The 16,109-nt window shown below is 51.8% G+C and overlaps 2 protein-coding genes across 2 annotated transcripts in view; both read left to right on the forward strand.

Moving 5' to 3' along the window:
- Positions 1–3,659: 3,659 nt before the first annotated feature.
- Positions 3,660–16,109, forward strand: part of LOC106810603 — a 17,451-nt gene continuing 5,001 nt past the window's right edge. The window contains exon 1 of the mRNA XM_014814009.1: positions 3,660–4,096. The gene's annotated coding sequence lies outside the window, so the exon portion shown is untranslated. The remainder of the gene's footprint in view (positions 4,097–16,109) is intronic.
- The window catches only part of LOC106810594 (histone-lysine N-methyltransferase 2E-like), a 32,187-nt gene continuing 21,857 nt past the window's right edge, over positions 5,780–16,109 (forward strand). The window contains exons 1-3 of the mRNA XM_014814000.1: positions 5,780–5,844; positions 6,768–6,878; positions 7,234–7,281. Of these exons, the coding sequence (XP_014669486.1) occupies positions 5,780–5,844; positions 6,768–6,878; positions 7,234–7,281 (224 nt within the window). The remainder of the gene's footprint in view (positions 5,845–6,767; positions 6,879–7,233; positions 7,282–16,109) is intronic.

Here is a 16,109-nt window from a genome sequence, read left to right on the forward strand (position 1 = left end):
TCGTTGTTTTCGCCGCCGCGCCGTGCGGTCGGGAACTGCAATGGTAGCGTCGATCTAGAGCCTCGGTTCCTCTCTTTGGCTGCACATCGGTTTTATTATGCATGCACACCTGTGTGGGGAGAGGTGTGCGCAGCGGTGGGTGGGGGGGGGGGGGTTATGGTCAGTTCAATCCTTACGGCAATGTTATCAGCTGTACGGTATGGCAAGCCATTCCCTTCAAAACTGAAATCAGGAATGAAAACAACACAAGTATGAATAGAAACAATACTTTGTAAAATTGAAACGATACTTCAATAAATAGAAAACACACTATGTCAAATGGAAAATGCTTTTGTAAATGAAAACAACACAAGTACGAATAGAAACAATACTTTGTAAAATTGAAATAACTAATTGTACAATAGAAAACCTGTCTTTGCGACTATGCACAACTCTGAATGGAATGCACAGTTATGTGAATGAAAAACACGAACGCGAATAAACAGATAACGCGCTCGCGTAGCAACGACCTAGGCACAGGCACTTGGACCGTTTCAATAATAAAATGATGGTTAATAAATACAACTTGTCAGTACTACTACTAGCCCTACCAGTACCAGTACCAGCAATAGTCTTAATGTTTGATATAACTTCACTTCAACACCGTCCAATACACCGCTGCAACACATAGCACGCACGCCCTTGTGCATGCACAGATACACAGTGATAATAAGAAGGTAAGAAAGCGTTCGCACAGAAATTCCAGACCGCTCCAATCTTTTCAAAGCACTAGAGGAGAAATACACGTCCAAACGCCATGATATTGGCATCTGTGTGTAGCTAAATGGTCACTTGTTCAAAATATACGTCTTGCAACTTGGTACCACATACTTTACCCAGAATTATATGAGAAATCCTGCTCGAATTTGCAGCAAATTTCCCATGAAGCCGATTCGTAAACGGGACAAGTACATGAGCAATGGCGGCGCATTGCATTCTGTGAGCAATTCTGCTGCAATTTTGCTCCCAGAATGCAATGCGCCGCCATTGCTCATGTACTTGTCCCGTTTACGAATCGGCTTCATGGGAAATTTGCTGCAAATTCGAGCAGGATTTCTCGTATAATTCTGGGTAAAGTATGTGGTACCAAGTTGCAAGACGTATATTTTGAACAAGTGACCATTTAGCTACACACAGATGCCAATATCATGGCGTTTGGACGTGTATTTCTCCTCTAGTGCTTTGAAAAGATTGGAGCGGTCTGGAATTTCTGTGCGAATGCTTTCTTACCTTCTTATTATCACTGTGTATCTGTGCATGCACAAGGGCGTGCGTGCTATGTGTTGCAGCGGTGTATTGGACGGTGTTGAAGTGAAGTTATTAGGTCAAATCAAACATTAAGACTATTACTGGTACTGGTACTGGTAGGGCTAGTAGTAGTACTGACAAGTTGTATTTATTAACCATCATTTTATTATTGAAACGGTCCAAGTGCCTGTGGACCTAGGGCCTATATATATATGGCGTGTCACAGAATAGAAACAACACACAAGTCCGAATAGAAAGAACGGAAAGGCTTCCAGATTTCGCCGCTTGGTGGTGTGCTTGTTTGCAACACAGTCTCTATGACAACGCGAGGAAGCAGGTGAGTGAAGGTGGTTGAATATCAGAATAATACACCAGTCTTAAATATTATTCATGACCTGGGCTCATCGCACGATGACGTACGCACACGCACGTACACGCAGATACACGCATGTACACGCGGATACACGCACGTACACGCGGGTACACGCACCTGCGCGCGCCTGCACCGCGTGTACGTGCGTATATCTGCGTGTACGTGTGTATACCCGTGTGTACGTGCGTTTATATATACAGGCCCTAGGTCGTTGCTACGCGAGCGCGTTCGTGTTTTTCATTCACATAACTGCATTTCATTCAGAGGTGTGCATAGTCGCAAAGACAGGTTTTCTATTGTACAATTAGTTATTTCAATTTTACAAAGTATTGTTTCTATTCGTACAAGTTTGTGTTGTTTTCATTTACAAAAGCATTTTCCATTTGACATAGTGTGTTTTCTATTTATTGAAGTGTCGTTTCAATTTTACAAAGTATTGTTTCTATTCATACTTGTGTTGTTTTCATTCCTGATTTCAGTTTTGAAGGGAATGGCTTGCCATAGTACGGCACAATGCATTTCGCGGCTTGGGTGAGAATGGGGAGGGGGGTGCCGTGTTCGCTCGTTTTATGCTTTCAAACCTGTTTTTGCTCAAATTTTTCGACAGGAGGCAAGCGTCGGGAAGTCGGGAGGTGTTTTTGCATGAAAAACGACAAATGTGTGCGTCTGCGCGCGACACGTTCCGGCGAGAGCACGCGTATCCGCAGACTTTCGTTCACGAAGCAGGTGGCGTTGCTCCGGGAATTTCTTCGCCGCGGTCCACGTACACCGGCATCGGGATGTTCTCGGTCTCGCGTTCGTAGCCCAGATCTAGAGTGACGACGTTCGCTGTGTTGCGTAGTGACGATGAATGAGCGAGAATTGCTGCCCGCGTGATATCTGCGAGCCGTCCCGCCGTACGCAACATGCGAGCTTCTACACCTCTTGCATCTCGCCTTCCTCTAATCGAAATCTCGGGTTTTGCTGTTGAGACAGTGGCGGGTGCACGCGAGATGCAGAGTAGTGGGTGGCTGCGCTTGCAGGCGATCGCCGCTGCGGCTGCTTGATATACATAGCGGAGGCAGGGGGGGGGGGAGTATGCGACGCTGCGTGCGGCAGCCACTGCTGCAACGATCACTCGTTGCGCTTCCTTTTCGCGCACGCTTGCAAAGCGAGCCAGGCTGCGGTGTTAGCCGGCGGCGCGTCTATCCGCGTTCCGCATGCTGCCACCTGTCGGCGGGAGCCGATTCCGCGGCGGTTTTTAACAGGTGCGCTTGCATCGCCCAGGTGACTGGGTAACGAGCGCATCGTTAGTGCGGTGTCGCTAACGAGCGCATCGTTAGTGCGGTGTCGCTAACGAGCGCATCGTTAGTGCAGTGTTGCTAACGAGCGCTGGCACTTGCAGTTAAGCGGCGAGGCAGTGTAATTAATTGCACTCGGCTCCGTGCGTGCGGCGCTGTCACGTCGATCGCCCGCCGCTTGTGCAGCAGAATGTCTTCTCGGTTTCGATCGAAAGTGAGTGAAGGTATCGTGAATATCGTGCAGGTTGATTCGGTTCTAATCAGGACTGTCCTCCGATGTTACGACTGACGCATTGGTGATCGGGAGACGAAGAAATATTGACTAGCATTTTTTCGTTATCGATAATACAGTGCACGTTCATGTTTGTGCGGGCGGCGTTGCTGAATAGGTGTAATCAGACATTCGTGGAGGTGTGCTATCACGCGCGGCATTGGGCCGCAGCTTCCTCTTTGGCCGTTTTATCGCTGGACGTATGTCTAAGCCGCGTCTTTGTCTTGCTGTCTCCCTCGCAGGCTGCCCGCGTTTCCACCGCCGCTGAGGACGCTGTGAGACGGACGCATCACGCGGCAGACGGGTGCAGTATGTGCCGCCCGCACTGGCCGCCGGACGCGAACACGCCGCACCACCACTGAAACATGAGCATAATACTGCAAGTCGGAGGAGACGCGCACATTGACGGACGCAGCCAGATGGGCACCGGCTCCGAGTGAGTCTGCGTTCGGGGCATTCGCTCGGGAAAAACGGGACGCCCTTTTCTTCTAAAAAAGAAAGTCCAGGTCTTCGAAAACGTTGCGCGAGAAATTTGCCCTGCTGATTGTCACGCGTGGAGACGTTTTCACGTGACAGCTTTCATCAGGGCATCCCTGTCCTAGTTCGCGGTCCTGGCCCGACTCGAGACTTCGGAGCGATAGCACGGCGGGACGTTGCAGTCACTGTAATTTTCTTGCTCGCCGGTCGACTCGGTAGCAATGCGTTTATCGTAGGTCCGACGTCAGCGCGCCCTTTCTCGAGACGAGCACGCTTCGACGAACGACGCTGCTGCATGTTCCGCCGCATTGTTCCGCCGCGTTGTTCCGCCGCGTTGTTATGCATTGGAAACCAGACTTCAACGGACCGTCATCGTCGACATACCTTCACTTAACGCCACATATCCATGTAATTCTAACTCAAGATTATTAAATTGACGATTGCGTTTGCCGCGAAATTTCGGCGCAGGAAAACCCGGTAACGAACCAGTAATTGCGGCGTAATGTGAAAACTCGATGTTGCGGCCGGTTTTCACGCGTCCCCGCGTGCGCGTACGCGTCGTGTTGCGGTGGGTTTTCACGCATCCTCGTGTGCGCGTCGTGTTGCGGCCGGTTTTCACGCGTCCCCGCGTGCGCGTACGCGTCGTGTTGCGGTGGGTTTTCACGCATCCTCGTGTGCGCGTCGTGTTGCGGCCGGTTTTCACGCGTCCCCGCGTGCGCGTACGCGTCGTGTTGCGGTGGGTTTTCACGCATCCTCGTGTGCGCGTCGTGTTGCGGCCGGTTTTCACGCGTCCCCGCGTGCGCGTACGCGTCGTGTTGCGGTGGGTTTTCACGCGTACTCACGGTCGCTGCTTACGCGTCGTATGGCAGACGACAATGCTGGAGGTGCAGGTGGCCCGGAGGAGATCACAGTGTCGGGCAGATCACCCCGTAGCTCTACCAGCCTGCTTCGGCCTGCCTACCAGTAACTGTACCTGCCCTGGTGCCGCCCGACCCCCCCCTCTCGCACACACGTGTAACATCCACCACACTGCACATTATCAGAGCCATGTATCAGTGTGGCAACGCGGAATAATGAGCTGTACACTTGACGAGCACGAAATCCATGCACCTGTAACACACTAGTGCCATCAGCCCTCATGAGCTCATTGATCACAAGCTGCTTCGCTGCCCTGCCAGTATTGTGTACGATCATTTCGATTATACTCGATCATGCGGTTGAACAGTTGCTCGAACAAACTCATGTGTATCAAAATCCATAATCGACTTCCAATGGGAAAAAAATGAAAAAGAATAATCGGAAATAAATTAATACTGAACAAGAAAACTTGGAAAAGTAAATAAATCAGAGATACTATCGCTATATCGAGATGCAGCCGACATTAGTTGCCGTATTACTTACCTGTTAGGGGCTAAAGCCTAGACACACTGAGGGATATTTATAACGCTCATAGGGGCTTTATAGCATTCAACACGGCCGCGAGTAAGCCTATTGTAAACCGAGTCTGCGGTTACTTGGTCCAAGCCGATGATCGTTATCGCCATTAACCCATGACATCAGTACTGCCCAGGTAGCGTTACAGCTGCCTGCTCGAGTTCTCGTCGATTTCCGCTATGATGGTGCACACGCATCAGCAACGTTATGCAAGATGACATATCGTGCAAACGACGAAGATCTAGCAGCCGCGTAACACGTACGAAGACACGTATCATAGCAAATTGGACTAATAATATGCGTCGCTGATATTCATTCGGTGTACGTCGGTGACAGCGCAACATCTTCCTTCCCGTATTTCTGTCGCGGCCAATTCCGTTCCTGTAGATGTCCAGCGCGCCCTCGTCGGACCGTCCGTGTAACCCAGTGTTGCGTGCGGTCGCAGCTGCATCCAGTGGAGGTTTCGGCGAGCATGAGGGTGTGTCTTACGTTTGCAGGACATAACTACGGGGCGGGCCAGCCGCATCGACCCGCGGCGTCGCCCATCGCGATGGTTGAGCCAGTGAGAGGTCGTCAAGGGCCAAGTCGAGAAAGTTCGCCGTTCCTCGCGACGGAGCGACGCAGCTAGCCGGCGCCCCTGCGGCGACGTACAACTCGATGGGGAAGGCATCCGCCGCCGCCCCGCTGCAACGCACAGCCACATACTGGACGGCGATCGACACGTGAGTGCTGCGAGAGCGTTCTTGTGTGTGTGTGTGCTGCATGGGAGTGTGAGAGCGTGCGTGAGAGCGTTCCTGTGTGCTGTGTGTATCATGGAAGTGTGAGAGCGCGTGCGTGAGAGCGTGTTGTGTGCTGTGTTGCTGTGTGCTATGTCATGGAGTTGTGAGAGGGTCGTGAGAGCGTGCTGTGTGCTGTGTGCATGCATGGGAGTGTGAGAGCGTGCGTGAGAGCGTGCGTGTGAGCGTGCGAGCGTGCGTGGGAGTGTGAGAGCGTGCGTGAGAGCGTGAGAGCGTTCGTGCATGTGAGCGTGCTGCGTGCGTGCGTGTGCGTGCGAGCGTGCGTGCGTGCATGCATGTGAGCGTGCTGCGTGCGTGCGAGCATGTGTGCGAGCGTGGGAGCATGCATGCATGTGAGCGTGCTGCGTGCGTGCGAGCGTGCGTGCAAGCGTGGGAGCATGCATGCATGTGAGCGTGCTGCGTGCGAGCGTGCGTGCGAGCGTGCTGCGTGCGAGCGTGCGTGCGAGCGTGGGAGCATGCATGCATGTGAGCGTGCTGCGTGCGTGCGTGTGCATGCGTGCGAACGAGCGTGAGTGCGTGCGTGTGTGTGAGCGTGCTGCGTGCGTGCGTGTGCATGCGTGTGTGTGTGTGTGTGTGCGAGCGTGTGTGCGTGCGTGCGTGCGAGCGTGCGTGTGTGCGAGCGTGCGTGCGTGTGTGTGAGCGTGCTGCGTGCGTGTGCATGCGTGTGTGTGTGTGTGTGTGCGAGCATGTGTGCGTGCGTGCGTGCGTGCGTGCGTGCGTGCGTGCGTGTGCGAGCGTGTGTATTCTAACACCATACTGAAGGCATGTCGACTGCTGTAACGTTACCTTGAGGCAAGTAGCGCGATGTAACAATGTAGTGAAGGAATCCAGCGACGTTGTTGCTACAGGGTCGTGAAGAAGGCTATGATAGAGATGGAGTTAGAGCAGCAGCGGCTGCAGATTGTGCAGAAGCTGGAAGCCATGCAAGATTGGTCGGCCAGCACCACCAGGTGCATCTGGTAGGTGTTCTCTCACCCTCTCTTGCTTTTGCTTGCCCTCCCTCCCTTGCAGCCTCCCTCCCTCCTTTCCCTATCGCCATACCTCCCTTCCCCATTTCCCTCCCTCTCTGCTTCTCCCTTCCCTATCTCCCTTCACCTCTCCCTCTCCCTCTCTTTCTTGATCGATCTCCAATCTCTCTTTTAATCATCTCAATCAGATGAACTAGCAATAACTAGCAGCAGAACAAAAGTGTCACATTCCATGCATGTTTGATCATTGAGAGTGTTGTTGTCACTCATGTCATGGTATCCGATCATCTTCACGTGTACTGGTGCATCCTAACAGTCGGGTCTTCTCTCTCTCTCCTTGTTACAGCGGCATGCAGCATGACGACGAGTACATGATATGCTGCGACAAGTGTCTGTAAGTATCCTGTGTCACCGGCGCCCCCTGACGGCGAGCAGCCGCATACAATTCAGTGCAAAATATGCCTGCGGGGGGGGGGGGGCGATTCTCGTTCAGTCGCGCGTGTTCCGAGTTTCGCTGTCAAGCTGGATAGAAGTGCTGGCAGATGCCGGTGTTGGTTTTGGCGCGGGGTGCTGCTGATGGCATTCGTTCTCCCGCCCCGGTGCGCGTGGTAACGGATGTTTACGCTGCTGCGTTGTGCCTGCCATTAGGGTAATTTTGCGCTGGTGTTGTGTTTTTAGCTCATCTGACATAGTCAGATGCAGCTTGTAGAATCGCATGATTCGCACACCGAGATGGCGTGAAAACCCCACTGCAACACGACGCGTTACCCGACTGCGGGGACGCGTGAAAACCGCACCGTCGACAACGAACGACGCGCACAACGAAGGACCGCGTGAAAAACCCACCGCGATTAAGGGCAAACGACGACGATGTAAACGGCAGCGAACACATTGATAGCGGGGACGCGTGAAAACCGGGACCTTGCGAAAATCAAATCGGAGTTTTTCAGCATTACGCGCAATTACTGGTTCGTCCTACTTAAAGGGGTTTCATGCGGTTGGAGCCGCAAATTTTGCCGCATTGGCAGTAAAACGCAAGTCGTCAAATTTAATAATCTTGAGTTAGAATGTACATGATATGTGGCGTTAAGTGAAGTATGTCGACGATGACGGTCCGTTGAAGGTCTGGATTGTGTCCAATGCTAAGCACTTGCGGGCGGAATATACGGCGGCGGAACAATGCGGCGGAACATGACAGCAGCGTACGTTCTCGAAGACGTGCTCGTCTCGAGAAGGGCGCGCTGACAGTCGCACCTACGATAAACCGCATTGCTACCGGAACTCATGGCGCGGGTCGAGCCGGGTCGAGCAAGGAAAATTACGAGTGATGCAACGTCCCGCCGTGCTATCGCTACCCGAAGTCTCGATGCGGGCCAGGAACGCGCGAACTTAGGACGAGGATGCCCTGATGAAAGCTGTCAGGCGTGAAAACGTGCTGATGCCCGTCTCCAACGCGTGACAATCAGCAGGGGCAAATTTCTCCGCCAGCGGGAAGACATAGTTTATCGCCGAAGACACTGGACTTTCTTTTTAGAAGAAAAAGGCGTCACCGTTTTTCCGCGAGCGGCAGAATGCCGACGAACTAGCAGATTGGATTAACTCACTCACGAGCACTCAAGGTGGCCAAACATCTGGCTGGCGTCCGTCAAAATGTGCGCAGTTCCTCCGACTTGCAGTAGATGTATGACTCATGTTTCAGTGGTGGTGGCGGCGTGTCTCGCGTCGCGGGCTCGGCCATTGCGCGGCGGACCAGTATAGCACCCGTCTCGGCGTGATGCGTTACCGTCTCAAGCAGCGTCGCTCCAGCGGCGGTGGAAAAAAAACGCGCAGCCTGGCGAGGGAGACAGCAAGACAAAGACGCCGGCTTAGACATAGCGAGTCAATTGCCGATAAAACGGCCCAATGAGGACGCTGCGACGATTATGCGGCGCGTGATAGCTACACTCTCGCACGAATGTCTGATTACACTCTATTCCGCAACGCTGCCGCCAAACATGAACGTGAGCTTGTATTGATCGATAACAGAAAAAATGCTAGTCAAACTCATTTTCTTCGTCTCCGCGGATCCCCAAATGCGTCAGTCATAAACATCGGAGGAGCCGTCCTGATTTGGAACCGGAATCAACTCTGTACGATATTCACGGATACTTCACTCCTTTCGATCGAAAACGTCGAGAAGACATTCTGCTGCACAAGCGGCGGGCGATCGACGTGACACGGCCGGCACGCACGACGCCAGAGTGCGCAATTAATTACATCGCTCGCGGCTTAACCTGCCAAGTGCCGCGCTCGTTAGCAACGACTGAACTAACGATGCAGCATCGTTAGCTTCGACATGGCGTATGCACTAAGCCGATGCGGGCTGCGTTTAGCGACATGTACCGCACTAACGATGCGCTCATGTTACCACCAGTCACCTGGGCGAATGCAGGAGCGCAGGACTGTTTTAAAAACCGGTCCCGCGGAATCGGCTTCCCGCCGGAATTCAGGTGGGCCGATGCGGGAACGGCGATAGACCGCGCCGCGGCTAACACGGCAGCCTGGCTGCGCTTTGCAAGCAGTGCGCGAAAAGGAGGCGCAGTGTGCCGCAGCAGGCGTCGCAGTACTCCCCCCCCATACTGCTCCGCTTGTATATGAAGCAGCCGCAGCGGCGATTCGCTGCAAGCGCAGCGCACCACTACTCTGGGCATCTCGGTGCACCCGCCACTGTCATCAACCGCAAAACCCGAGATTGTCGATTAGAGGAAGGCGAAGATGGCAAGAGGTGTAGAAGACTCGCATGTTGCGTACGGCGGACGGCTCGCAGATGATAGATGCAAGCGGCAAGCAATTTCGCTCATATGCTCGTCACTAACGCAAAATTTGCACGGCGACAGCAGCGAACACTGTCGTGCACTATGGCTAGCTCTGGGCTAACCGAACAGCGAAGACCGAGAACATCACTGATGCGGTGTACCGTCGGACGCGGCGAAGCAATCTCCCGCGGAGCACATCGCCACGTGCTTCGTGAAACGGAAAGAGTCTATGCGGAACGCGTGCTCATCCAGCCGGACAGCGTGTCGCGCGCGAGAACAGCACACATTTGTCGTTTTTCATGCAAAAACACCTACCGACTTCCGACGCTTGCTCCCTGTCGAAAATTTGAGCAAGAAAGCAGGTTTGAAAGCATAAAACGAGCGAACCCGGGCACCCCCCACTCCCCATTCTCACACGCAAGCCGGAAATGCATTGTGGCGTACTATGGCAAGCATTCCCTTCCAACTGAAATCGAGGAATGAAAACAACACCAATAATGAATCAAGAAACAATACTTTGTAAAATGAACGAACTTCAATAAATAGAAAACACACTAATGTCAAATGGAAAATGCTTTTGTAAATGAAACACACTTAAACTTGTAGCGAATAGAACAATACTTTGTAAAATTGAATGACTAATTGTACAATGAAAAACGACTGTCTTTGGGCGACTATGACACATCTGAATGAAATGCAGGTTTGTGAATGCAAAACACGAACGGCTCGCGTAGCAACGACGCTAGGGCTGTTATATATAAAACTGCGACGTACCCCGGGTATAGTACACGTAAGAACGCAGATATAGCGCCGTGACACTGCGGTGCAGGCGCGCAGCAGGTGCGTGTACCCGCGTGGTACGTCGCGTGTGCGTACGTCATTGCGTGCGACTGAGACGCCCAGGTCATGAATAATATTTAAGACTGGTGTATTATTCTGATATTCAACCACGCATCACTGCACACCTGCTTCCTCGCTTGTATAGAGACTCGTTGTTGCACAAGCAGCACCAACAAGCGGCGAAATTCTGGAAGGCCTTCTGTCCGTTCTTTCTATTCGGTGACTTGTGTGTTGTTTCTTCTTAGACTGTGACACGCGTATATATAGTAGGCGCCCTAGGTCCACAGGCACTTGGACGCGTTTTCAATAATAAAATGATGGTTAATCAAATACAACTTTGTCAGTACTACTACTAGCCCTACCAGTACCAGTACAGTAATAGTCTTTAATGTTTGATTTGACCTAAAATAACTCACTTCAACCAAGGCAGTCCATATACACGATGCAACACAATAGCATCGCACGACGCCTGTGCTGCACAGATACACAGTGATAATAAGAAGGTAAGAAAGGACATTCGCCAGAAATTACAGACCGCTCCGAATCTTTTCAAAGCACTTGAGAGGAGAATACAACGTCTCAAAGACGCGCATGATACTTGCAATCTGTGTGTAGGTGGGCTAAATGGTCAACTTGTTTCAATAATATTTACGTCTTGCAACTTGGTACAGAATACTTGACCGCCCAGATTATAACGAGAATCTGCTCGTAATTTGCAGCAAATTTGCCCATGAAGCGCGATTCGTAACGGCAAATGTACATAGGAGGCAACTGGCGGGCGCATTGCACTTCTGGGAGCAAAATTGACGCAATTTGCTCTACAGAATGCAATGCGCGCGCCATTGCTCTCGTACTTGTCCGGTTTTCGAATCGGCTTCATGGGAAATTTGCTGCAAATTCGAGGCAGGATTTCTCAATATTAATTCCTAGTAAGAGTATGTATGTACAAGTTGCAGAGACGTATATTTTTGAACAAGTTGACCATTTAGCTACACCCGAGATGCCAATATCACATGGCGTTCATTGGCGTGTATTTCTCCTCTAGTGCTTTTGAAAAAGGATTGGACGGGTGCTGGAAATTTCTGTGCGAAGAGCTTTCTTACCTTCTTATTATCAACTGTGTAATCTGTGCATGCGACGAAGGGCGTCGCGGTGCTATGTGTTTGCAGCGGTGTATTGGACGGGTGTTAAAGTGAAGTTATAGTCAAAACATTAAGACTATTGCTGGTATAGGTACTGGTAGGGCCTAGTAGTAGTAACTGACAGTGTATATTATTAAACCATCATTTCCTCTATTATTGAAACGGTCCTAGTGCCTGTGCATAGGTCGTTGCTCCACGCGAAGCGGTTATCTGTTTATTCGCCGTTCGTGTTTTTTTCGATTCGACCCGGATAACTGTGCATCTCCCATTCTAGCTAGTTGTGCATAGTGCGGCACAAGACAGGTTTTCTATTGTACAATTAGTTATTCTTCAATTTTTACAAAAGTATTGAGTTGTCTATACGTACTTGGTGGGGTTGTTTTCATTTAGCAAACGCATTTTCCATTTGAACATAGTGTGTTTTCTTATTTATTGAAGTAGTCGTTTCAAAATTTTACAACCGATCTTGGTTTCATATCATACCTTGTGTTGTTTCATTCGCTGATATTTTCGAGTTCTCTGGAGCAGGGAATGCCTTGCCATAAGCCGTACAGCACGATAACTTGCCGGAAGGATTTGGGAACTAGACCATAGAGACCCCCCCCACCGCCATACCCAACGTCGCTGCGCACTAACTGTATCTCCCCACAACGGGTGTGGCATGCATAATAAGCCCGATAGGTGCAAGCCAAAGAGAGGAACCGAGGCTAGCTAGTTCGACGTAACGCTGACGAATTACGCGCAGTATCCGCGACAGGCACGGCGCGGCGGCGAAAAGCAAAACGAAACGAATCCCTCGCGAAGAAAATTACCCAGCTTGTGTGCTCCGCTAGACTGTACTGCTCCTAATACTCGTGACATTTCGAAAAATACGATCGTTAGCTGGATGCGGAGCTAGTTGTGCATGCCAATGAACGAATGTAGTAACGGCGTCCCCTACACAGCATACACGCAATGGAATTAGCATTGTGTTTGCGCATCTAGACGCGCGTCAGTCGGCGTTTGTGACAAGGGATTCACCGTTCCCTTTTCCTGTACTAAATAACATTTCGGCAGCAGGCTGCAGCATGTGCTAAGATAAACAGTGCGCGCAGCAGCAGAGTGATATATAGACAAGGCGAGTAGTGCAGACGTAGCCAGCCCGCAAAGGCAACAGCCAGCAGGCAGAGCAGGACAGGCAGCAGTAGTAGCAGCGGTAGCTCTTGCCAGCGGGGAGTGTACCTAGTGGCATCATGGTGCGGAAAGGCCCACCTCCACCAGCTGACACCGACGCTTACGACCCACACCACCACAGAGGGTAGCAGCAAGCAGCGCAGCAGTACGCAACAACAGCAGCACAGCAGCAGCAACAGCTGGGACTAGAATGCCATTTATTGTGGGCCGGCTTCAATTCAATAATAACGTAGAACAATAGAGGAGCCCCCGTGCGAGTGAACAAAGCCTTTCGCCCTGGCAGCTCGCCCCCCTCCCGCCCATTCAAGGCCAGCTATTGATCACCTCGCAGGCAGCAGAAGCTGACTTGAACTGACGCGTTGTACACGGGTAACGAACGGCTTTTCTAACGGGATAGCTGATTGAGCTGGGAATAAAACCACGATGCAGCTGTTACAGTGCAGGGCAGCAGCAGCATGACTCATGCGCTAGGCCACCCAACAACCCACTGCCCCTGTTTGCGGACCATGTCCGGGTAGAGGAGCGCCTCCCACCAGGAGTGATATCTCACATGCGCGCGAGGCGGCGGAGTGCCCACTGCCGCGGCGTCCGCAGCCGCGTGCTTCGTGAACGCCTACCTCCGTCTCAACGGAGGGAGGCCACAGGGCGTCGCGGCTGCAAGGTACCGAGGAGCGATGGCGGATGGACAGCAAACCCTACAGGGACAAACAGAACAGATAAGCGGCAGCAGACGATGACGATGGCAGGGGAATGCGATATGGCCGCGCCGGCCGAAAGTCGTCGTGTCCCGCACCGCGCGCCGAGTCGATCGCCGCGCTCGACAAACGTCGCAAGCTACAGGGGCAGTGCGCGGGGCATTGGTGGCCGGCTTCCACGTTTTTAGCATTGGCCAGATCGTAAGCAGCGCATGCACGAAACGGGCGGAAAGCAGTAAAACAACGATGACGTGCACACGTAGCGTGCGTAACGTTAGCGCAGCTAGGGGGGTATGCATACGTGTTGTGTGTGATGTGATGTTGTCGTCGTGTGTGTGTGTGTTGTGTGACAGTCTGGATCGCGAGCAGGTTCAATGCGATGCTGGCCGAACCGACACGCATAATCGCGCAGCATGACATGGCACGGAGAGCGTCGGCCGGTGGCAACGGTCGGCAGGTGACTGACGACGCAGGAGCGTTGTAGGCGTAGGTGGCGCGGCCGCGGGAACGCGCACGTGAATAACCGACACAGCAGTGACGGGCTCAAATGTTCGTGGGTTGCAAGGTTTGCGAGACAACATTTATAGCAATAGAGGTGATTTTGGCCTTTACCGGTGGTGTGGCCGTAGGTGTCGTCGGGTAGAGCGGTGCTATCTAGTCATGTGTGTCATAATCTAGTCATGGCAGGCGCTGCCTTTAGCTGTAATCACAGGCACTTTTAACTAGTGTCGTCGGTGTGGTGGAAATGGCGATTGGGCCTTAAGCGCAGGCAGCACACCTTTTACGGCATTTTTCGTTGCTACGTACCCAGGGCGAAATTACGTTTCGTGGTCGCCAGCAAAAATCGGGCCACAGTGTGGCGCGCGAGCCGGCACAAATCGCCCACGTCACACGGAAAATTTAGTGGCGTGACGCCCACAGGAGTTGCCGGAGAAATGACAAAACGGTTTGATTTTCTCACCACGCGAAGAACTGCTCCGTGGAGCCCGCAACTTGTTGAGTTTCAGAAGTGATGCGCGCCGCCACCACGCACAATCAGCACAATCTTACACCGCTAACAACGAACTCACTCGCCAGACCCCATAAAATTAGCCAGAGAGCGTTCGGCCGCACATGAATTCAAAATGACGGGCCCAATTTTAATCGACTATACGCGAACCCCCTGCAACCACCCCCGAGATAGAAGGCACACTTAATAGATTTTATGGAGTGAGAGGCTTGTCTTTTTGACATCGACAAGCCTCGGAACTACACCAACTCAGAAGTACTAGCACGGCGATGGCCCTATAAGTGAACGTGTCCAACTTCTGGTGTTGGAGACACAGGGTTAGTAGCGGCTGAGCAGTTTTATAGGAAACAGGACACCGAACTGTTCGTGAGCCTGCGTCGTGCATTTGCTTATCGCAAGAAAAAATCACGCACATAAATGCTCTATGATCGTTTAGGTCATATTGTGTATATAGGATTAAGTGTAAACAGGGGCGAGATTGTTTCTTGTCTATTGGCCCCCCAAGACTCGCATTTTGGAACACCTGGCTCACGGAGTAATTAGGAGGTTTAAAAAGGTGTAAAAAGGTAGGTTATAATTGTATATGAGTGGGTTAAAGCTAACAATCTGGCACACAAATTGCCATGTCAACAGCACAGAATGGAAAGAAGAATGCGAAGGCATTTACGGTCACCACTCAGTGGTGAGCGTTGTGTTTGTGGCGCGGCGAAAGGCCACAAAAATTGCCGACACCGAAAAAGATTGCCTGTAGCGAGCAACGAAAAGATGGTGAAGTGTGCTGCTGCTTTAGATTGTGATACGTGTGGTGCCCACAACAGCACAGCGAGGCATGCACGCACTGCCCATTTCCCCTCACCTTTCGAGCAACTGGACACTCAGGGCAGTCTTATTGTTTAGAAAAGTAGGCTCAAGCAGTAAGGAAAATGAGACAACTTTCACAGGCGAGCCAGCGCCACACAGCCGATGCAAACCGCTGAAGGCCGAGGTGAAGGGTGCGCGAAAAGGGCAATTACGTCTCAAGCGCGCTTCTCTATATACACCCGCTGGCGCACAGATACAAACACGAGCTAACGCTGTCATGGCAGCGCGATCGTGCCGAGGCGTGCAACGCTAGACCTGTGTAAGCCATGTAACCGTCATATATGTACGGCCTCAACGCCAAAGATGTTCATCAACTCGCAACTTTGCGAGGCTGCGCGCGGTGATGCCCGAGAGGAAGGCGAAAGAGAGAAAGAGAGCCGTCATAACTGGCACTCATCAAATCCCACTACAGCAGGAATTCGAGGGGCTGCATTTAAAAACAATAGTAGTAGATGTCTCCATGCGTCGTCTTTACACAGAGCTAACAACTACGCAGGCGATGACAACTGATTAGGCCGGATCATGGGCGCGCAGGCTAAGATACACGGCATAAAAGTTGGGCCTGCAATAGAGAATTTCTGCCTTGGTATCCTGGAAAATGCTGATTTGAGGCCAAAGGACAACTAGTAGACTTGCACAGTTTGCACCGCCCAAGGACCAAGCTGGCGGTGCGCACAGTGGGGAGAAATGCACTAACAATTTAGATT

This window comes from Priapulus caudatus, unplaced genomic scaffold (genome assembly GCF_000485595.1).
Source record: "Priapulus caudatus unplaced genomic scaffold, Priapulus_caudatus-5.0.1 Scaffold456, whole genome shotgun sequence".
Lineage (NCBI taxonomy): Eukaryota > Metazoa > Priapulida > Priapulimorpha > Priapulimorphida > Priapulidae > Priapulus > Priapulus caudatus.